Source organism: Equus przewalskii, chromosome 12, assembly GCF_037783145.1.
Source record: "Equus przewalskii isolate Varuska chromosome 12, EquPr2, whole genome shotgun sequence".
NCBI classification, from domain to species: Eukaryota; Metazoa; Chordata; class Mammalia; order Perissodactyla; family Equidae; genus Equus; species Equus przewalskii.
This window is the reverse complement of record NC_091842.1, coordinates 10,085,877-10,108,214: the sequence shown is the minus strand read 5'-3', so window position 1 is coordinate 10,108,214 and position 22,338 is coordinate 10,085,877. Positions and strand designations below refer to the sequence as shown.

Below are 22,338 nucleotides of genomic sequence, written 5' to 3'. Positions count from 1 at the left end.
GCCCCCTCTCCTCCAACCCAGCGTGTCAGGCAGGGGGCCCAGAGAGCCGGAGGGATGAATGGGTGTCACACAAGGAGCCAGGCCCCGCATGCAGCTCTCCTGGTTCCAGCCCAGTTCCCTGGACAGCCAGTCTCAGGGGTATGGACGGCAGTGCACACACAGGGCCCTCAATCCGTGTGTGCTGGACTCCGACCCCCTGCTCCCTGCCAGGAACCACTCAGGACCCGCACCCGTGGGGCTGCCACTCTGCCTTCCAGCCTCACGGCCCGGGTTGCTTACAACTGCGCTGGCGCTTATCCCAGTGGGACTAGCAATGCTAGGTGACAGCCTGAGGGTGCCTCCCTTCCCGCACTGCCCACCTGTCTGTCTTGAGCCATCCACGGCCAGGAGCGGGGGTGTCTTACCAGGTGGGGGGCCCTGGGCCCGCACATAGCTGCGCAGGGTGATGTCTGCTGAGCCACCTGACTCCAGCGGGATGGGGTGGGTGTGGAAGTGGCGGAGCATGTCAAGCACAGACTGGAACCACAGGTGCTGTACGTGGCACTGCCCGTGGCCGTTCAAGGACAGGCGCAGGTGCTGTGGGCACAGGTGGGCGGACTCAGTGGTGGGGTTCTGGACTGGCCACCTGCCTGGCAAGTGCCTTTAGGGGTCATTGGGAGGACCAAGTCTCACAGAGGTCCCATGGGGCTGTGTCAGAGCCAGGGCTCCCTCACATGTGAGCCCCATCTTGTGGGGGGTGTCACTTCTGTTGTGGGGGTAGGGAATGGGGGCAACAGCCAGGCTGGGACTGAAGGGAGCAGGCATTTGTATACTGGGAGCACCCACATCATGTCCTTCACCCCCCATCTCTAGTCCTCCAAAAGCCCTAGAAGGTAGAGATTACAGCCCCTATGTTATGGATGGGGAAACTGAGGCACAGGGAGTGAGTGACTCCCCCATAGTCACAGGGCAGAGAGCTTGGAGGAGAACTCATGTTTGTGATTCTCCCACCCCAGAAGGCGAGAGGTCTACCGGCAGTGACCGCAGAGACAAGGCCCAGAGGGGTGGAACCCACCCCAGGCTGGCTGCGGAGTGGCTGCGTGTGCTTCTCAGCTGTGCTGCGGGGAGCACCTGGAGCACGAGGAATAGGGCTGGCTCCTCTCTGGGTCTCCAGCCCACATGGGACAGGGCACCTCGGGGAGAGGAGCCACAGGCCTGTGGTGAGCCGCAGGTCTCTGGCTTCAGCCCTATTTTACTCAATATATATCCCACAGGAGGAAGAGGGGCTGTCACTGGGATGCGTGTGGCAAGAGGGGTGGTGACAGGAAGGTTTCAGGGTATGCACATGGCTCTGCCCAGGAGACGGAGCTGGCCTAGCTGCTTACTCAAAGGATAGAGAAGCCCCCCCACCCCATGGTGGGGGGTCCCAGGAGTGAGTCCTGCCACTCAGCAGGGCCAGAAGTTGCCAGAACAGTGGGAACAAATCTAGGGAACATTAGTGGCAGCCCAGGGCAGGGGCCTGGCCCGAGAGGAACAGCACAGTGAGGTCCCACCACAGCCTCAAATCTGGCAGGGCCTTTGGGGCCAAGGCCGGGGGCAGAGCTGGGCCCCAGCGGGTGGGTAGATCCCAGTCTTCAGGAAAGCCTTCCAGAGATTTATTATCTGAAGGTGGAAAGAACTGCTTCAGAAGGCAGAGGTCTTCCTCCCCAGGAGGTGTACAAGCAGGACGCTGGGGTTCCTGCTGTACCCCACCACTTAGCCCACCCTGGGCCAACAGTTCAAGGCTGGGTCTTGCCCCAGGAAGGAGAGGATCCTCTTGCCTTGTCCCCTCCCCTACACTATACCCGCCATGCCCCGTGGTGGGCTGGGCACCGTCCTAGCCTCCGGCTTGGGCGTGAGTCAGATCCAGGCCCTCCGGGGAGGCTGCCTGGGGCACTGCTGGCCAAGAAGCACATTTCAGGCTGCCAAAGACAGCATTAAGTGCCTGGTTGTCTGAGGAACTGGTAGGGGTGGCTGCTTTCCAAGGAGGTGTCCCTGGGGAGGTGCTGTCTTCCCCACGGTGGGGCCAACGCCACCAAGGAGAGAGGCCCAGGGAGTTGGGGTGGCGGGCCTGCACCAGGCTGGCCACAAGTAGGGACAGTGACCATCAGTGCAGGCCTGGGGCCCTGGGGTGCCCCCTCCTTCAGCAGGGACTGATGACGGGAACTGTGTCCTGGGAGGAGCCGGAGCTGGTCTGTTTCCTTATCGGAAACATGGGATTGGGGGGGCTTAAGGTTCCTGCCCACTCTGGCCACAATGTAACTAACACCCCCCCCTCCCCATACACACACACTCGTCTGACTTTTCTGTCATATTTTCCTTTGCACCTTCGGTCATTTTTAACACACAATGAATGCCCTTCCTCAGGAGCCCACGGTCTGCGCGCGCTGTCCCCTCTTTGCTGTGCCCTGTCTGGGTTACCCTCCCACTGGGTCCTCACCTCAAGGATTCTCCATCCTCTGCCCGTCTCAGGTCAAGCTCCCCTCCTACTCTGGCTGGCTGGCTCAAGAGACTCCTCCGGCGCCCTAGACCCTACGCAGCCCTCCTGCCTGGCTCTCTAGGGCCCACCCAAGTGCGGTTCCCTTCCACATCCCTTGGCCTGAGCACACGCCTGGCCCGGGGCTGGGGCCTAGGAGGGGTTGGTGAATCGACTTGAGCAGGGCAGACGAGGGGCTTTCTGGGGGTCGGTGGGGCAGGAGGGCCTTGGTTGACCCCAGCCCTGCACTGAGGTGGCTCTAGGCGGAGACCCTCAGAAGCCCCAGTGCAAAGTAATCCTCACTGCACAGGGTCAAAATTAAATCCTCAGAAGGACCCGGCTGCCTGTGGGCTCGGCCACCAGCAGGTGACTTCGCCATCCGGATAGCGAGGAAGCCGTGCCTGGGGCGGACTGCACCTCTCAGAGGTGTGGGAGGGATGTGGGCGGTTCAAAGAGCAGGCCTGTGGGAAGTCATGCCACACCTACTGCTCAGGGCTACCCTGGTCCCTCCCCGCAGGGCTGGCTAGTCGGCCCCTGCGCCCCCGACTCTAAACACTTGCCTTGGCCTTGCCCTGGAAGTTGAAGGTCAGCACGTACTCCCCCGGCCGAGTCTCACTCTGGCGGATCACGAAGAGGCCGTGGCTCCGGGGCCCCCCCGCCAGCACCAGCTGAGCCGCCCTGACCCGTGACAGCGTGCCGTGGAACCAGGGGTAGTCGGACAGCTCCAGCGCGGGCTCGGCCTCCGGCTCCGGCTCTGCTCCCTCCTCCCCTGCAGAGGGATGACAGTGTGAGGGGCGTGGGGCTGCACATAAATGAGAGAAGGGATGCAACATCTTGTTGGCTTTTTGCATGTAAAACGCTGTCAGAACAAGACAGGGTGCTGACCCAACCCCCTAGGAAAGCATATGAGGTAAACTGAGGCACAGAGAGGACTATCCTGGGGTTACTCTCTAAGTCAGCAAAAAACACAGGGACAAATCAAAGGCTTCTTGTCCCCAACCCTTGGTTCTGACCCTTTGCATCCCTGTCTCTGAGCATTTTCTGTTGGAACCAGGGCCTGTGGGAGGAGTCACATTCCTGGTCTGGCCTACAAAAGCCTGAAGTACTGAGGCACTGAGCAAAGGACCCCATGAGATGAAATGTCACAGCTTCTGAGGCTCAGGAGGGGCTCTGGGGGGAGCCCTTGGGTGCCTGTGGCCAGGGGTGGGGTGCAGGAAGGAGGGGCAGGGACAGCCCCCACTGCACCTGTGTTATTGCTGTCGCCACCACTGCCGCCTGGGGATTCCAGGGTCTCTAGGAAGGTCTCCAGTGGGACATGGACCAGGGACTCGCTGACTGCATCTCGAGCTCGGCTATGCGGGGCTGTCACCACAGCTGCTGTTGTCTCTGGGGGCCGGGCCGGGTCCACTGCTGGAGAAGTGGCAGGTAAGAAGCACATCTGTTGGTCTGGCCATCTCTGAGTGACCACTCCCTCTAACCCTGCCCTCCGTCACTCCAGCCATCTCTGCCCGCACCTACCGTCCGTCAGGAGCTCACAGCTGCAGGAGGCCATGCGGCTGGCCAGACAGCCTCCCCGGGCACAGGAGGGCTCGGTGTCTTCCTCGCTGTCCCTGTGGAGGCAACAAAGCACAACCATGTCCTGCTGTGGGACACAGACAAGGACCACGGGCTGCTCATGGAGCCAGGCCGTGGCTGACAGTTCCACAGCCAGCATCAGCCCTATCCTGCCCTCTGCTCTCCTGGGGTACCTGTGCCCCCATGTCCCTCTGTCACTCCCTCAGCTTGCTCTGTGGCCACCATGAGAGTGATGGGGCCATATGGAGAGGTCTCCAAGTGGGCGCAGTCCTCCTTGAGGGCCCACGACCCCTGGCCACTAACCCACAAGGGGCTGGCCTCCTCCTGGGATCCCACGGAGTCCCTCAAATGGTGGCAGGGCATGGTGGTGGGGGGGCCACGGCAGCTCCCTTCCCTGCCCTGGGCCTCTGTCTCCCCGTCTGTGACACGGGGTGTCTGGGTCCCCGCCAGCTCTGAAATGCTGTAAAGTGTGGTTCACCTTTGCAGGGGCTGGGGAAAGTCTGCAGAGCACATGGCGGGGAGGGTGGCAAGGCAGGGATTACAAGCACTTCGGGGATTGGGGGCCTGAGATGCACTGAGGACTTTAATTGTGCTGCCTTAAATGAAGCTGTTAATTAGAGAGCAGCAGCCCCTCCCCCCGGGCTTGGCTCACCCCATTAGCCTGATGAGCTGTTGCCAAATGCTCTGTGCCGGCCCGCCTGCCCCTCCTCCTCCTGGCTTTGGATGGCTCCTGGATGGTGCAGCCAGCCTCCCTGCTGCTCTTCCTTACACAGCTGACCCTGGCTGCCCTCTGCTTATTACTAACCATGGCTCCCCACTGCCCCCGACCTACCATCTTCCTGGGCTCTCATGGAGTCCCCTCCTCACCAGCCCTAATTCTAGCTACCCGAAGGCCTTGACGTCCCCTGTGAGTCCCAAATTCTGGCACGCCTCCATACCTTTGGCTGGGCTGTTCTCTCTGCCCTCCCACAGCCACAACCCTCTCTGCTGGCTCAGGCCCACTCTTTCTTTAAGCCTCGGAGACAGCGAGCACTTCTACCCACAGACCGTCTCTGAGCTCCAGGGCTGGGCAAGGGGTCTCCCCTCTGTTGGTCCATGCCCGGCCTCTCAGGCTCTCCCCATCACTGGCTAACTCTTAGTGATCTCAGGCTCCCCTTGGGTGAGGACAAGACTTGGTCCGATTTCCTTCCAGGTCCCCAGGCCCTGGCCCTGCAGAGCGGGCCTCAGAGCCTGCTGGGGTGAGGGTGGGGGTGGGGGTACGGCTGATCCTGGCCAGCACCGACTTGCATAGGATTGTCATGAGACAAGTCCATTTCTCGAGCTCAGCTCCTGCCCTCACCGGAAGGCTGCTCCCTGTGAAGGCTGGGCCAAGGGCACACCCCAGTCCGGCCCCCACCTCGGCCACCCATGCTAGGGTGGCTTGGGCACTCACCCGGGATCCACGCAGCCCTGGATGTCAGCCACCCATGAGTGCTTCTGCAGGGAGTCGATGGTCTCCAGGATGTACTCTGCTCCGTTCTCCACCTGGAGGGGGTGGCCAGTCCAGATCAGTCAGCACCCTGACTTCCTCTACCCTCAGCAGGGGGCTCCGGACCCCAGGAGAAATGGCTCAGCCCCATTCCCCGTCGGCATCTCACTAGGGTGAGCAGCCCTGAGGACAGTGGGGTCACCATCAGGCACCACCCCAAGCCTAGGCCAGGCTCCCAGGGTGGAGTGGCAGCCCATCTTCTCAGCAGTCCCACCCTCCCAGGCCTACCACTGGGGATCACTGGGGATGACGTCCAGCCCCGTGGACCTCAGGTCCTCAGGCCCTGGAGGTGCAGCTTCTGAGGCGGCCATGTTGGCTGGGGAAGCGATGGGTGGCCCAGCATCCCCAACCCATGCCCGGGTACCACAACCGTCAAGTCAACTGAGGGGCCCGCTGGCCCGGCACACTGAGGTGAGGGACTCCCACACCTTTGTGCCTGGAACGCCACTTCTGTGGCCACGCCCTGGGATAAACAGCCTCCAGAAGGGAAGAGAGGAGGCAGCCCCTGCTGTGGGCCAGGCCGAGCGGCACCCTCCACAAACGTTGTCTGATGACCTCCTCTCAGCAGCCCTGTGAGGGAGGCGACATGTATTCCCCATGGTACAGATGAAAAGACAGGGTCAGAGAGGTCAAGTAACTTGCTCCAAGTCACAGCAGCACTCAGCAGCAGCGCTGGGACCTGACCCAGGTCTCTGTGAAGCCAAGGTCCTGTGCTCTCAGTTTCCTGTGTGTCCCTCAGTTAAAATGCAGGGACCGCCTTCAACCCCTCTCTGAACAGATGGGGAAACTGAGGCCTGGAGTGGGCCAGCAGGTGAACCCTCTGCCTCAGGGTTGCTAAGCATGAGCAGCAGCAGAGTGGGGGGTGAGGCTGTGGACCTGTCTTGCCCGGCAGATAAGAATGCCAGGCAGGGAGGGGCTGTGTCCCCAGCTCCCAGCCTGGGGTGACTCAGGGTATGGGGTTGGCAAATGTTTGCTAAATAAATAAGGGAGTTCGTGACTAAGCAAATAGGGATGGGTAAAAACATAAGCCCAGCCAGGAGCCTGGAGGGGAGGGTGGGGGCTCCGTGTAGCTTTGGGTGGGCGGAACAAGGCCAGGCCTCCTTGAGGACTTGGCCTCACGAACACCCTCTAATCCTTTGAGGAGGCCCAGGGCGACAGCCCTGGCAGCCTGGAGCCGTGTCCTCAGCAACCCGAGGAGGCCACCCCGGTGACATGGGGCCTGGGAAAAGGACGAGCTGCCCCCAGACCCACCAGGGTGCCTGGCCGCCCACCCTCTGCGTTTTTGTGCCCTCTGTGGGACCAGGCGGGTTCCCACACTCCAGTACCCTATGACAGGAACATTTGCATACCTGCTGCAGGCTGGTGACCGTTCCCACCCGGGGGGTGGGTAGTGGGCGTGTATTGGCCGCGGTGGGGGAAGGGAGGGGAGGAAGTGAAACCCAGAAGACCTTCACCCAGGCCCAGGAGGAAATGGGAACAGAGGCCCAGGGGGTGGGGACACCTGGGCACTTGGCTTTAGAGACTAAGTCCAGATGGAAAACCTAGCTATGTGCTAGATATCTGTTGAGGGTCCTGGTCCCCCATCAGGGCTCCCTCCCCACCGCCCTTACCCCTTACCCTCACACCCCCTACAGTGACCTCAAGCTGTGCCACCGTGAGGGAGGTGGCCTGGGGCAGCCAGAGGATCTGCGGGGCCCGGGGTGGGGCTCACCTTGAGCACGAACGTGTTGTCCTTCTCTGGCATCTCCAGGGGCATCGTGGTGCGGACCTCGATGATGGCCGAGAGAGGGATGCTGACCTTGGGCTTGGAGGCCTGGGGGGCCAGAGGAAGGGGCAGTGAGAGAGAGGCCCCAGGGCCTCCTGAAACCCTCTCCCCTCCCCTCCTCCCAGAGGTCAGAGCAGCCCTCAGCCCAGAACGCCATGCAGCTCAGGCCTGGAGGTGTTCCAATCCCCATTTCACAGATGGGTAAGCTGAGGGAGTTTCTGGGAAACAAAGGGACCTCCCCATAAAGTCACACAGCAATTCGGGGACAGAGCTGGCACTAACATCTGGATCTCCCACCTGTAAGCCCTGAGGGCTGAACTCCGCCCAGGCTGCCTTTCTGCCCAGGGCACCCACCAGATCTCTGGGTTTCACATTGTTGACCTTGACCCATAGTAAGAAATACATCTGACCTTGTGACCCAGTACACACATAGGCAAAAATATCTCTGAAACAAGGGTTTCACCTGACAATATTTACCCTGACTGTGTGTGATGGAGTATGGTATTTTCTAGTCTATTCTAGTGCATTTAAAAGAAAAATGCTGGTCTCCTCCTTTAGACCAGACTTTCCAGAGCTCAGCTCTGGAGCCCCCGACTCAGAATGGGGCTCCTGGAGCCAGGCAGGGACATGTCTCCAGGTGGAGGAAAAGGGCCTAGCGTGGGGTTTAACCAGGGTGAGCTGTCAGGGCTCCAGGGGGGGCACCATGCGCCTGGCCCTCCCATTCTGCCCCAAAGCTCCTGGCCATGGTCCGAGGGCCCCCCCCCACTCCCCCCAACCAGGGCTGGCTTGAGACTGAGATTCCCGGCAGGGCTTGGGCTCTGGGACAGGGACTTTCTCAGGAGGAAAGGGAAGGGCCACACGTCGGGTGGGCAGGCGGATGGGAATTCCTGGCAGCACTGGCTGCCATCCAGTGGGCGCAGGGCTGGGCTTGGAGCCGTGACCGAGGGGCTCGGCTGACCTTGGCAGGCCATCACACCAGCCCCTGGGGCAGGGGCCACAGTCCTGGAGTGGGTGGAGCTGAGAGGGGTCCACAGGGCAGGCCTGGACTGGGCTTCGGCCGGGCTCCCGCTGGCCACAGGCGCTGGTCCCTCTGCCCGGCGTTTAAGGCCTGCGTGACCTGGCCCCACTGCCTTCACCCTGCTCCAGCCACACCCCACTGCTCCCACTTCCCTGGACAGAACCATCGGGTTGTTTCAGACTCCAGGCCTTTGCTCACACAACTCGTGCTTCCAAAACCGCCTATGGCCCCACAGCACCTAGTGTTCACCCCATTGTTACCATCCAGTCCTGCAAATGCCAGCCTCCTGGTGGCTCCCCAATGGCAAAGGGTCCCCAGGGCTGGTCTGGCACAGGGCTATGAGGGGACCTGGGGTCCAGGAGACTCTTCCTGCAGGATGAGGGGGCAGAAGGCTGGAGACCTGACTCATGGGGCTGTGTGAGAGGGAAGTCTGAGGACCCCAAGGAAAGAGCCCCTGAGCTGCAGACCCCAAGCTCCTGTCAGCTCCAAGAATGCAGCTCTGCCTCCAGGGGCAAGAGGAGACGTGGACTGTGGGTGGGAGAAGGCGGCTAAAAGGTAGTGGGGGTGTCAGCAGGGGTGCCTTGGGGGCTTGCTCACCCTGGGACCCAGCACATTTGGGAAACTCACCAGGAGCCCTTGCTGTGGTAGGAGCCACCTTCCCACAGGGACTCACTCCTGAATTCAGACATTTGCATGACAAAAGGGGGGTCTGAGGCTAGATCACGGGAAGGAACGCACCCGCCTTCCTCAGAGGTTGGGAAAGTGGCCCCTCAAGAGCTCTGCCCTCTGCCAGGGGTGAATGGTGGCCGGGAGGGACTAAGGGAGAAGGCACCAGCTGCTGCATTCCCTCCCCGGAGGGCAGCGACGCAGCTATTTACAGCCCCGCAGCTGCGACTGTCATTCAGGGCCCAGAGGCAGGCGAGGCGGTGAAGCCCTAGGCCTGTGCCTCTGACCTCTGGGTGACCCTGGACAAAGTCCATCCTACTCCCCAGCCCTCCCTGGGCCTTGGGCTCCCTGTGTGACAAGCGGTGGAGTTGGGCTTCGTGCTCTATGATTCCTCTCAGGGACCTAAAGGTGGGGGCACATTCCGCCCTTGGGAAGTCTGCAGGTCCTGAGACTTGGAGAGAAAGCTCTTCAGAGAGTAAAGTGTGTCCCTGGGAAGTCACCTCTCATGGTGGGGCTCATGGGCATCCAGCCTTGGGGAGCCCATACCCTGCACCTCCAGAGAGAGGACAGGAGGAGGACCCAGGGTCCTGACAGCCTGGGAGATGGAGAAAGAGCAGAGACTCAGGATGGCTGAAGGCACCTGGGGACAGAGTGGGCCCAGAGGTGGGTGGAGCCCTGGGTGGTTCCTGGGGGTGCTGCTGGCTGCTGCGCCAGCACAACCTCCCACCTTTCCCAGCCTCCCAGTGTACAAGGAGCTCCCACCTCCACGCTCCTTTCATTCCCAGGACCACCAGGGTGGTGGGTAAAATTAGCCCAGCTCTGCCACCTACCAGCCGTGTGACTTTGGGCAGGCCACACTCCCTCTCTGAGTATTCGTTTGTTTTCTCTTCTGTGACCTGGGGACCACGACACTTACCTTGCTGGACACTGAGACCATGAGCCTGTCTCCCAGACTGAGGGCCTGACATGCAGTGGGCTCTAGGAAAGCGAGCACTGTTATTACACGTACTCCCACTTTCCAGACAAGGCAGGTTTGCTGTCCTGGATGAGACCCAAAGCTGCCCCCAGGGCAAGGGTGGGAACGGTGCACTCAGGTGAGCAGCAATGCTGGTGACAGCTAGAAACCTAGCGTTTGAAACCCGGGTCAGAAAAGGGCCAACCAGGTAGGGGCTTGGCTTTGGCCTGGCGGCCAAGCTGGAGACCAGCAGATTCCACGGAGCCAGCTGCAGACCTCTGGGCGAGGGGGGCCTCTCTGAGTGTGCCACTGTCGCTCCCTGCCCCATCCCCAAAGGCCTCCTCTCTGGAAGGCTCCAGCCACCCAGAGGCCCCAGGAGCGGAAGAGGGAGGCAGGCAGCCAGGTTCTCTCCCATCACCAAGAACAGTACCCCGGAACCCCTCCTGCAGCCAGAGAGTCCTTCCCACACCTGGCAGGCAGGGAAAGAGAGCTTGAGAGGTCATTTGTTGGAAAGGCAGAGTGGGGCCTACATCCCAGGTTCCTGACACTGAATACTCCGTCCCGCCAACCAGACCAGGCAGTGCGGTCCCCAAAGCCCCTGCCCACGCCCCTCCGCCGTCACCCAGGGTGGGGGTTGGCGCTCACCTTGGGTGGCACGAAGAACTCGAGGCGGAAGCGCTCACCGGCCACGGCTCTGCGCAGCAGCAGGCGGCACTTCTGCCACTGCGCGGTGCCCCCGGGGCCCGCGGCCGCGTCGTCGGCCACCATGAAGCGCAGCGCGCCCTCGCGCTGGATGTCCACCAGCTCCACCTTGGCCGCCAGCGTCCGCGACAGCCGCAGGCGCCGCGTCCACTTGTCACGCGGCTCGGCCGGGGGCTCGGCGGCCCGCGGGGCGGCCCCCACGTCGGGCTCGGGCGAGGCGCGCCGGTGCCACATGTCGCGCACGCCGTCCATCACGCACAGGCTCATGTTGCGCAGCGAGAAGCCCTTGCGGACGCGGGCCTTGGCCGCCGCGTGCGCCGACACGTCCTCCGAGCTCCGCGAGTGGCCGTACGCCGCCGCCTTGAGCGCCGGGGGCCCCGCCGCCTCGGGCTCCATGGCCCCGGGGGACGCCGGCGCGGCCACCAGCACGCGGCGCACCTCCTCGCCGAAGACGTCCAGGAAGTTGGCGGCAAAGTGGCGGGAGAAGGAGGCTCCAGCGTCGGGCGTGTCGTAGGCCGGGTTGTCGCGCAGGAAGCGGCAGAACTTGTGCGCAAAATCCACGGCGGCCGCCTGCGCGTGCAGCTCGCAGAACTGCCGCCAGTCCGGGACCGGGACCGGGACCGGGACCGGGGCGGCGGCGGCGGCGGGGCCTGGGGCGGCACCATTCATGGCTCCCGTCCCATCGCAGCCCCCTGCGGCTGCAGGCGAGAAGGGCGCGGAGTGAGCTTCTGACGTCTGATCAGAGCGCCCCTGTCCCCCCACCGTGGCTAGCTCCCCCAGGGCTCCCTGGGGCTGTGTGTGTCTGCATGAGTGTGGTGGGCGGCGGCTACAACATGCAGCCATTCGGAGCAGCGCCAGCGTGTGAAGAGGACAGCCAGGGAGGCCGAAGCAGTGTCTGCAAGAGGGGAGCCCCTTCTTCAAACAGCAGCCTCAGGGAACCCCGAGGTCATTCCTGGGGCTGGCCAAGGACGCTGGGACGACAGGTGCCTTGAAGTGGGGTCCCCATGCTTTCCTAGGTAACTTCTGAGGACCCCCACAGCCTGGTGCACAGGAAGAAGTCATGTGCAATGCTCATGGCTCTGTCTGTGAAATACGCCAAGAGCCCAACCCCTGCCCCCCTCCTCCTGGTCCAGGCTGCTGTCCAGGGACCCTCAGAACCCCTTCTCTTGCTTTCACTCCTTTAGCAGCCTCTCCACTGGGCCCCGGAAACCTGACCTCACCCCTCTATGGTCTGTTCTCCACCCAGGAACCCAGTCATCATTTTTAAAACATAAGACAGATCAGTTCCTCTTCTGCTCAAAATCTTGCAATGGCTCCCATTCCACTCAGCGTAAGAGCCAGAGTCCTACCGATGGCCCCCAAGGCCTCACCTGGTCTGCCTCCATTTACCTCTCTGAGCTTATCTCCTGCCACTCTTCTCCTTGCCCACTCTGCTCTGGCTGCAGCTGGGTCCCACCCCAGGGCCTTTGCACTTGCCCTTCTCTCTTGCCCTTGCCTGGAATGTTCTTTTCCCATACTCTCTCATTTCCTTCCGGTTTCCGATAGCCTTTCTTGACCACCACCCTACTGAGAATAAGAAATCCTCCTGCTCCAGCAGTGCAGGCAGCCCCACCTGACATACCATTTATTCACTCACTTGGTTGTGTTGTCCTACCCCAACACCCCACCGCACCCTTCCCCTGAGAATGCCAGCTCCACAAGGCAGGGATTTTGAGTCTTCTAAGTGGCTGTGTCCCCCATGCTGGGCACATGGCAGGTGATCAGTAAACACTGAATGAATAAATGAAGAAATGAATGTGTTCAGCACCCCAGGTGTGTCACAGCCGTCGGTGCCTAAGCCCTCACTTGGGGCCTGAGAACTCACAGCTTGTGAGTGACGGGCCTGGGATTCTTGCCCTGACTCCAGGCCTAGGGGTCACCTCCCGGTATGGATCCAGTATGACCAATTTGTCCTCCTGGCATGGAAGGTGCTGCTCCTCAGACTTCTCGGCCTGCCCGCTCTACTTGTGTTCCCGCCTCCTGCCCTCCTGCCCCTCCAGACCTCCCATCCAATCCCACCTTCCTGAAGAGGCCCCACTCCAGAATCCCAGCCATCCCCTCACCCAGCTGCCTCCTTCTCTTCCCAGGGCCCTCCGTCCTTGATCACCCTGGATCATCAAACTATAGGGTGTGTGTCCAGTCATTTGGGGGCCTTGCCTCCTCCTCCCTAAGATGGCATCAGCCCTGGGGCGCAGGCCCAGCCCATTGGCTTTATGCATCCCCCCTGCCTCCCGGGCCAGGGTGAAAATCACGCGGGGAGAATAAGTGGGGTGATGTGGTTAGGCCCTGCCCTGGGGAGCCCCTATCTGAGGGGGCCTGTCTAGCATTAGGGGCACTGAGAGCAGGGTCACGCCGCCGCCTGCCCTCCCAGGAGCCCCCCCCATCTCCTGGCATGGCCCTCCCCTCACAGCCCCTGGAAGCACCATCTCATCTCTGACCTGGGATCCCAACTCTGTAATTAAACGCCGGTAAAAATAGCTGCCCCACTTCTGTGAGATCATCCGTGGGGCCTCTGGGCCACAGGGCACCGTGGGAATTCCCTCTCACCTTGGGGCAGCCTCGCCATGATCTGCAGTCAATAACCACAGGACAGCCCAGGGAGGAAAGGGGCCACTTGATGAGGCCACTAAGCACAGAGGACAGTTCTGCAAACCAGCAGGTCTCCTCGGAGACTCCTGCCCTGGTATTGGGGGTGAGGGGAGCAGGGAGTTAAGAAGGTTTCCTAGGGGAGGCGGGGCCCGTATGGAGGCTGCAGAGTGACCTCACTGCAGGCGTGAGCAACAACTTGGAGGAAGACTTGTCAGGACATGGGGGGCGGGGCTGGGAGAAGGGAGGCTGAGGCACCCATGAGCGTGGCTCATGCTGGGCCTTTTTCCTGCCCTGCTCTTCCTCCTTTCTCCATCTGGCTAACTCCTACTCATCCTTCAATAATTAATCCAAGGGCCTCTTCCTCCAGGAAGCCTTCCCCGACCTCTCCATGCCTCCCCTGCCCAGGTGGCATGAGTGTCTCCTCTGAGCTCCCACAGTCCCCTCCTGTCCATCCCTCTAGCAAGGGGCCAACTGCAGGGTATTCCAGGTGTCCGTTTCCATGTCTGAGTCCCCATCTGGCATAGGCACCCTTTGGGGGCAGAAGGCAGCCCTGAGTCACATGCCAGGAGTGGGGTGGAGGCAGGAACGCACGTGCCACCACCACCGAGGCCTCCAGGGAAGGTGGAGAGCCGCAGCTGTGGCCTGACCTGCGGACAGGGCGCATTTTGGGGGGTGAGAGTCAGGGAGAAGCCCTGCAGCTAACGCCAGGAGGCCCTGTCTGTGTGCTCCAAGCCCATCCATTTACTCAGCAGGGCAGTGCTCCCCATGGACCACTGGGACCACCAGGAAGGTAAGACCGGGTGACATGGCAGCCTGGGAAGGGCCAGCACGGGAGCAAGCATGAAATGTGGACGCCTCTGTTTGACATAATTATGCCCCCACACGGGGCAGATGGGAAGAGGGAGGAAGTTGGTCCCCGTGCTGCATCTTCAGGGATCAACCCCCATCCCCTCCACTCTTCTTGCAGGCTGGGAATATCCCTGGCAGGGAGGAGGGGCAGAGTGGAGGGACAGGGCCCTGGAGAGAGGCTCTCACAGGGAGGTCCCAGCTCACTCTCACTGGGGTAGGGGTGCCACTCAGAGGAATCTGCCAAGGGTATGGTGGCTGTGGCCAGGTCCCAGGCAGGAGCTGGCCTCGGAGGCCCTGGGAGGCTGGGCCTGCTTTCACCTCTCCCACCCACGCTTGCTGGCTGGCCAGGGGCCTATGGGTCTGATGCCCAGCACAGCAGCCCTTGGTGTCCCCTGGGTCCAGCCAGAACTTCTGTGTTGCAGGGGTTGAGCAGCCAGAGATAAAAGTTGCAAGCAGCAGAGCCCGCAGGGAGCCCCACATCTAGTTACAGATGGGGAGACTGAGGCCCAGACATGGGTCTCTGCGAAGGGGGGGCTCCAAGGCACAGGGAAGAGGGCTCGGCTTTAGAGGGAGGGGAACCCCGAGGTACCAGAAGCAGGGTGGATAAAGTTACCCAGCCCCCACTGTCCGGACTGGCCTGGAAGTTTTCTGAGTTGAATCCAGCTGGCTCGGGCTCTCCCTCCGCCAGGGATTCCTTGGGAACTCCCACCTCAGTCTTTCCCTGTGTCCTCCTCTCCTGCCTGGACTGCCTTCCTCACTCTGCCCGGTACAGTTGCACGTCACTTGACGACCGGGATGCATTCTGAGAAATGCGTCGTTAGGCGGTTTCATCGTGGTGTGAACGTCATAGCGTGCACTTACACAAACATAGATGGGATAGCCCATTACACACCTAGGCTACATGGTACTGATCTCAGGGGACCACCGTCGTATATGTAGTCCTTGTTGACCGACATGTCATTATGCAGCGCATGCCATTGTTCAAATTCTACTTGGCCTTGAAACTGTGTAAAACCCTCTCTTCTTCCAGGAATTCTTCCCCCTACACGCCCTCCCTCCCTGAGCTCTCACAGTCCCTGTGGTCCTTGGCCCTCTTGCTTCTGTGGGCAGGGTCCCAGCTCCTCCTACTACAGCCCCAGGGAGCAAGAGAAGACCTGCTGAGTCAGTGTCCTGCGGGACAGCGTCTGCTTGGGCAGTGGGAAATCTGTGCTCTGCCTTGCCTTCTTATCAAAAAAATGTGGGGCTGGAGCAGTGGCTTCTAGGGGTCCCTGACTGTCACGGCCCTTGGACACTGAAGACCGGGGTCCCACTGTCACCCCACTGGGACCACGGGTAGGCAAGTGATTGCCTCTCACCTTCACAGGCTTCTATGAGGACCGGGCCTGTAGATAAAGGGAGCCCACCCGGGTCCGGGGATCAGGTGCTGGCTCCCCAGGGCCCTGGGTGGGCAGGCCACTCTTCCTTAATTCATCACCCTGGGGTTTTTCGAGGCTCAGCTGGGCTGTCTGGCTTCTCCTCCTGGCAAAATGTTTTTTTTCTCCCATCTAGCCAGGGCCCAGGTGGATGGAATAGGGCTTCAGGGAGGTGGGGCAGGGGATGAGGAGGGCAGGGGAAGCCTAATCGAGTCCCTTCCTGTTGCCTTTCCAAGCCACAGACTCTCCTATCCCCTCTGCCAGGAACCCAGTCGGGAGAACCCCCCACCCCCACCCGGTTAGACGCCTGAGAGAGGGGGCGGCTGGCCTTCCGGTGGTAAAAATAGCGCTGACAATTGGAAAAGAAAAAAAGCCAGTTGTCAGCCCTGCTGGCACACAGTTCCGGACCCCACGGCCAGGTCATTCCTTAAAATATTGATGAGGCTGCCCAGCCACCCCCTCTAATGGGCCAAGGAGTGACCAATCGATCCACCACACAGTGGGCAGCGGCCTGGGGAGCCCCAGCTGGAGCCGGCCTCCCCACCACAGGAGACAAGTGACCCCAGGGAATGGAAGGAGGCCCCACAGTGCCAACTAGCCACAGTACCCTGAAGCCTGCCCCGCCAGGCTGCCCCTGGGCAGCATCTTTCACCAAAATGCCCCGCCCTTCTTCTGCACCCTTACTCATCACGGGGTTCAGAGGAATGCCAGATACTCTTCCCTGTCTTCAAGGAAGCCAGCCCCAATCATGCCCACGGAGTCCTCTCCTCTGGGCTTCTCAGGACCACTGGCCTGGCCCGGCCCACTCAACGCTGCACTTTACAGTGAAGGCTCTTTCCATCCTCCACCCTGCTGTTCCTCCAGCTGCTCTCCTGGCCTCTGTGGGACAGTCTCCTCCAGCCCTCTCTCTGCACCCCTCCCCCTGTAGGACAGAGGCAACCTCCGGGCAGCCCGGTCCTTCAGCCAGGATACCTCTGCCTGCTGGCTGCCTGAGTCTTCTACCCTGCAGATGGAGGCAGACAGCACACAGGGCACATTCTCTTTCACTTTTGGGTCCTTGGGCATTGGTTCTCAAGTCTACTCCCCACCTCACCCCACCCCCAGAAAGTCTCCCCACAGGGCAGGCTCTGAACCAAGGTTCCTGCAAGAGTGGGGTGTGGCTGGAATTCCCCGACCCCTCCCAACCAGAATATCTGTGCAAACCATGACCCTGGCAGAAGGCAGAAGTGGGCATGGCTTCTGGTCTTCACACCCTTGAACCTGCTGGGACTTTGCTGCAGAGTGGGTATGGGAGGGAGCTCTAACTAGTGACAGGTGCACATCAAGAGCCCTTGGGATGCTGCCGCTGTATGATTGTGGGGAGGTGGGGCACTCAGGTGGTCCTGGCTTTTCTGAGCATCAGTTTCCATAGCTGTAAAGTGGGACCATCCTGCTCTTGTACTCACATTGCTTCATGGCCCAAGGCCTGTGCCGAGGAGCATTGCTGGAAGGCAGCTGTTAAAGATGGTACAGCAGCCCTGTGCCCAGCACACCTTCATGCCTTTCACACAACTCCCAGCCTCTGACACTGTGGGAGGGTGGCAACTCTTCTGCTGAGCCCCCTAGCTTTCACTGATGCCCCCAACCTTGACAAGCCCTGCTGGCTCTGGGCCCTGCAGACTCCCCATCATAGGGGGCCCCATAGCTGCACCCCACAGCTGCTCCCATCACACTCCACATCTGGTCATTCGACACGTTGGGACAGGGGAGTGGTTCAAAACCTGAGATCTGGAGCCAGGCCATCCGGGTTTGAATCCCAGCTCCTCTGCTTCCTGGCTATGTGACGGTGGGTAAGTGACTTGGGCTCCTGGGCCCTCAGTTTCCTCACCTGTTCAAACGGAGGGTAATAACAGCACTGACTTCAAAGGGCTGTCATGAGGATGAAATAAGTGAATTGTTTAAAAATCAAAGCTCTTCTGCTTCTACTTCCTAAATGTCTTGCATCCGTTTCCTTTTTTTTCCCCTCTGCTCTGGGCAGATGGCTGCAGAGGTCTCCTCCTCAGCCTGTTTCCCACTGTTGCTCCAACCTCCAACAAATTCATGCTCCATAGTGTGGCCAAGGTATTCTTTCTAGGACCCACATCCAAATGGGCTATGCCCCTGTTTAAAGCCCTTCTCCCTCACATCTTCCCTGCCAGGAAGAGAGGATTCTCCCATTGCACAGATGAGGGAATGGGTTTCGGGCCAGGGAGGCGAGGGGCTCGTCACTCACTGGATTTCTACTGGTTGTCTGCTACCTGTCAGGAGGCAGGTGGGTGGGTCAAGGGCCACAGAATGGGTGAGAGGAGAGCGTGGAGCCAAGTTCAGATCTGTCCCTTTCTGTAGCACACGATGCTCCCAACAGGGCCCTGTCCCTGGGGAGCTCTCACTCTGAGGGCACAGTGGGGGACCCAAGTCCTGCTTCGGGAAAGGAGATGCCTACCCTCAGAGAAGGGGGCATTCTGACAGGCTGGAGGGCAGGGGAACCCAAAGCTGGGCCCTGCAGGAAGCACATGTTAGCTGAGCAAGGAGTAGGGCCCAGGACCATAAGCTACACCAGGGCCCAGGGGCTTCTGAGGGAAGCCCATCCTCCTTCAGGAGCACCTGGTGCTGGACAGTTCCTGGACAGGCGCTGTAGGTGGAGAGCAGGCGGGGATGGCTTTAGGCGCTCTGGCCCTGCCCTCCTGGGGTTGCAGAGCAGAGGCACCCCTCTTCAGCCTTGGCCTGAGCCTCGAGGTCTCCCCCTCTCTCCCAGTCTCATGGATCTCACCTAGGCTCTGATTCACAGCCCTCCCAGATAGCTCTGGCCCTTGGCCCAGCCCCTGAAACCTGCAAGACAGCCCCCTCGACCCCCACCACTCAGCCCACCAGTCTGCCTTCTGACTTTTTCATGACACACATGCTGGTGACCCCTAACTGAGCCCTCCAGCGCCTCCCCTCAGTTCTGAGCACGCTGGAACTCTGGGTACTGAGGATGCTTGTCAAGTTCCCTCGGCCTTTCTCAGAGCAAGTGAACTCCCGGCCTGGCCGATCTCCAGGCACCTCAAACTCACCACATCCAAGCTCCAATACACCCTCTTCCTCCAGCCCCTGCTTGTCCTCTGCTTGGAGTGTCAGCACTCAGCCCGGCATTGCCCCACCTGCTCTACTCCTCTGCCCCAGCAGCTGGCGGGGCCCCGAGCCCATGGAGGCCTTGAGAACGCTCCCCTTTATCCTGTCCCTACCTCCTCCCTGGACCCCCCCCCCCACACACAACACCACATGGCTTGTGGCCTGTCTTCTCCACCAGACCATGAGCCCCCAGCTGGGTGTTATACCCACACAGAGTGTTGGAAATATCTGAAGAACGGGGTCCAAACCCCGCTTCACCCAGAGGAGCCTCCCACATACTGATGCCCTGCCTCGCGCTGCCCAACAGGTGCGGGCTGAGACCTCTTCTAGATGTTGAGGAGTCACACCTGCTCTCCCCTGGGACAGAGCACAGCCATAAAAACAGACCCAACAAGATGAGGGGGGAAGAGAAACCTCCCCAGGCTCCAAAGCTGCCACCGCTCCTCTGGTCCCACATGGACGGCGAGAAGCAGGAAGCGAGGCAGGCTCCAAGACTGGACCAGAATCCCATGGGGACAGCCGCCAGGAGGCCCGAGGCGCCCACAAGCCAGGATGGGTAGATAGCGCAACAGGTAAGGACCAGGCTCTTGTCAGAGAGAAGTGGTTTGGAGGCCTGGCTTGTTGGCTGAGTAACTTTGGGCAAGTCATTTCACCTCTCTCAATCTGTTTCCTTCTCTGCAAGATGGAGATAATAATAGTGACAAACCCACAGTGTTGTTGTGAAGACTACATTAGAAGTGGCAAAGACGTCCTTACCCTGGCAGGAGTCAGCTCGAAACCAATGCTCAGCCCTGGGGGGCCCAGGCTCCACCTGGGTGGGGGTCCCACCTCCGACACCTCCTAGGGAGGCCCACCCTTGGGAGTGTGTGCGGGGGTTCTCCCTAGGAGACCCACTAAGTAAGGAGTTTAGAAACTCTAGACAGATTTTTCACAATGAAGGTGACAAAAAAGCATATGTATTAATTCGATGACTTAGAACCACTCCATTACCTGGCATGAGAATCTCTTGCCCACCATCATTCACCCCCTCTAGAGGGGGTGAGGAGAAGGAAGCAGCTTGTGGGAAACTCTGCCCCTGAGAACCCCATAACCGCCCTGACCCACACCAGCCACTTGGTGCCACCGCCAGACCTCTCCCAAAGTTCCTAGAGTTGAAAGGTTCTGGGTCCCTCCTCCAAACAGTGGCCTCCTGGATGGGGCAAGGAGGCCAGGACGGAAAAAGATTCGTTCAAAGTGGAGGGCAAAGTAGGGGGGTTCAGACCACATCCCCAACAGAGGGAGCCAGAGCCTCTTGGGGAGATCACCTCCTCCACCCTGCTGCCCTCCCAGAGGTCCTCACTCACCCCATGCTCAGTGACCTGTGTTGGGTGGGCACTCTTGCTGGTCACTCAGCTAGGAGGTAGGCAGCACCATCCCCATTTCACAGGGTAGATAATGGGGGCTCAAAAGGCAGAGAGAGGGGTCACCCCAGGTTAGCCTTTGAGGCTCCCCTGCACCAACTCAGTGTGAACACAGTTTTGCCTTTTCCATGTTCACAGTCACTCCTGAGACTGCCCGGTCCACCCTGTGCGGCTCCTGAGAGGCCCCGCTCACTGAAGACTTCTCCCCCTGAAGACCTCACTTCGTGGGCTGCTGGAGCCCCGGACGGATCCCTGCCTCGGCCTGGCCTCGGCCCGCGGGTCTGGCCAGGCTCCCGGCCCCGCGCTGAGCTGCCCGCAGGTTCATCAATGGCCGAGGCCCTAGGGCCTGAATGGAGGGCACGAACCCGCCCCTTCTTAAAGGCGCCCGCCTCTCGGGCACCCTCGGCGTCCTCCCCACTATCGGAGGCTGCCGGAGAGCTCCCGGGGTGGGCGGGTCGAGAATGGTGACCGTGAGAAAGAAGGCCTGGGCAGAATGGAGGGCGTGCCGGTCCGCTGACAGTGGTCTGGCTGGGGTCCCTCCCATGGCCAGCACCCTCATTCCAGGTTGGCCCTCCCCTCGCCCCCGCAGCCTAGGGAAGAGACCCCGGCTCCCGCCTCTGCCCTGGCTAGAGACCCCTCCTCCGGGGGGCCCGCTGTTCTCGCCCAACCGCGGGGCCTGGGCCCTAGGAGGGGACGGGGGCGCAGCTGCTCCGGAGGCGGCTCAGCCCCTCCCGCCACTCCCGCCCGGCCCGGGATGGCGGTCTGGCAACCGATCCCCGCCGGGGCGCATCTCCTCGCCGCGCTCCCTCCCACCCGCGCACACAAAGACGACACGCGCGGACCAGGACGCGTGCGGCCGCGCTCCCCGGGGCAGCCGTGCGCACACACACGCACGCCCTTAGGGACTGACGGATGGGGTCCGGGGTGATGGACGAGGGGACGAGGGAACTGAGGACAAGCAGGCCGTACCTACAGGCGCGCAGCTGCGGCCGGGCGGGCAGGGGCGCCGGCGGAGCGCTGCCCGGACCGCGGCCGGGCTTCCCGGGTCCGGCGGCTCATGGCCCAGGGCGGGTTCGGGCTCCCTCCGGGCGGGAGCCGGCGGCGGCGGCGGCTCCTCCCTCCCTGGTCCACAACCTCGAAGGCTAGTGCGCTCCTCGTGGGCCCGGCGCGGCCCCGGCTCGACTCTCCCAGCGGCCGAGCCCCGCGCGCTCCGAGCCCAGCCCCGCGCCGCGCGCGCCCCGCCCGCTCCCCCTTGCGCCCCCCGCCCGCGCCGCGCGCGCCTCCCCGGCCCGCCCCGCCCCTCGCCCCGCCCTCGCCCCGCCCCTCGTCCGCCTCGCGCCGCGCCCCCCGCCCTCCGCCGGGCCCGAGCGGCGCCGGCGGCTGCTGCTCACTTCCTCTGGACGGAGGCAGCGGGGCGGCAGAAGCCTGGGGCCCAGAGAGGTTCTTAACTGGTCAAGAGGCGCCCCATTTGGGGCGAGGGTCCGCGATCGCCGCGTCTCGCGGAGCCAGCCCCAGGCCAGGCGCCGGAATACCCCCCTGCGCGGAGGCGTCCCCCGACCCGGCGTGGTGGCCCCGGGAGCGCGGCGGGTGGGGCCGGGTGGGTGGCCTGAATGGTGGGGTGGATGGGGCGTGGGCACCCCTCGGGGACGAGCGCCTGGCGGGGGCTGCTGCTCTTCCGGACCCTCCGCCGCGGGGACAATGAGAGCCTCGTGGAGGCCCAGATGTCGCAACGGGGAAAGTCGACGTCTGGTTCTCATAAATCCCGAGGGCAAGCACCACGCCCCCTCCCGCCTGCGCTCCTGGTGCCGGAAACCGCCCCGGGGCTACAGGGCTGGGAAGACCTGAGCATGGTCCCCACTTCCCCACCTTCACGGTGATGAGGAGGCTGACGCCACCCCGAGAGATCTTCAGAGGTCATACAGGGCTCATGTGGGGACATAGCCCTGGCGTCCTCACCCCTGCTCGGTTCCGTAGCCCCCAAACCCAGGGCATAGGTTAGGGTAGGGACCAGTCTGGCTAAGAAAGACTTTTGCCGGCCTTTTTGGGCACTGTGGAGTGATCCCTGGTGAACTGGGGGATCCAGAAGGCTTCTCAGAAGAGATGGGGGCTCCAGCAGGCCTGGAAGGGGTCCGAGAGAAGCGAAAGGGCATCCGTGTGCACAGAAGTGTGGAGGGGCCGCTCCTGAGCAAACCTATTGCTTATTCCTGGGGAGAGGTC

At 61.8% G+C, this 22,338-nt stretch overlaps 1 protein-coding gene across 17 annotated transcripts in view; it reads right to left on the bottom strand.

The window, feature by feature from the left end:
• Window positions 1-22,338, bottom strand: part of SH2B2 (SH2B adaptor protein 2) — an 83,282-nt gene that overhangs the window by 60,091 nt on the left and 853 nt on the right. For 10 of the 17 annotated variants that reach the window (XR_011524385.1, XR_011524382.1, XR_011524384.1 and 7 more), the window contains exons 2-8: window positions 10,647-11,401; window positions 7,309-7,410; window positions 5,502-5,593; window positions 4,013-4,104; window positions 3,740-3,904; window positions 3,055-3,296; window positions 405-576 (exon numbers count right to left, since the gene is read on the bottom strand). Coding sequence is in view for 11 of the 17 variants with exons in the window: in XM_070566385.1 (XP_070422486.1) it covers window positions 405-576; window positions 3,055-3,296; window positions 3,740-3,904; window positions 4,013-4,104; window positions 5,502-5,593; window positions 7,309-7,410; window positions 10,647-11,401 (1,620 nt within the window). In the remaining 6 variants the exon portion in view is untranslated. Of the gene's footprint in view, window positions 1-404; window positions 577-3,054; window positions 3,297-3,739; window positions 3,905-4,012; window positions 4,105-5,501; window positions 5,594-7,308; window positions 7,411-10,646; window positions 11,402-21,090; window positions 21,361-22,338 lie in introns of those variants that run through there. The other 7 variants (XM_070566387.1, XM_070566380.1, XM_070566383.1 and 4 more) reach the window with 5 other exon arrangements.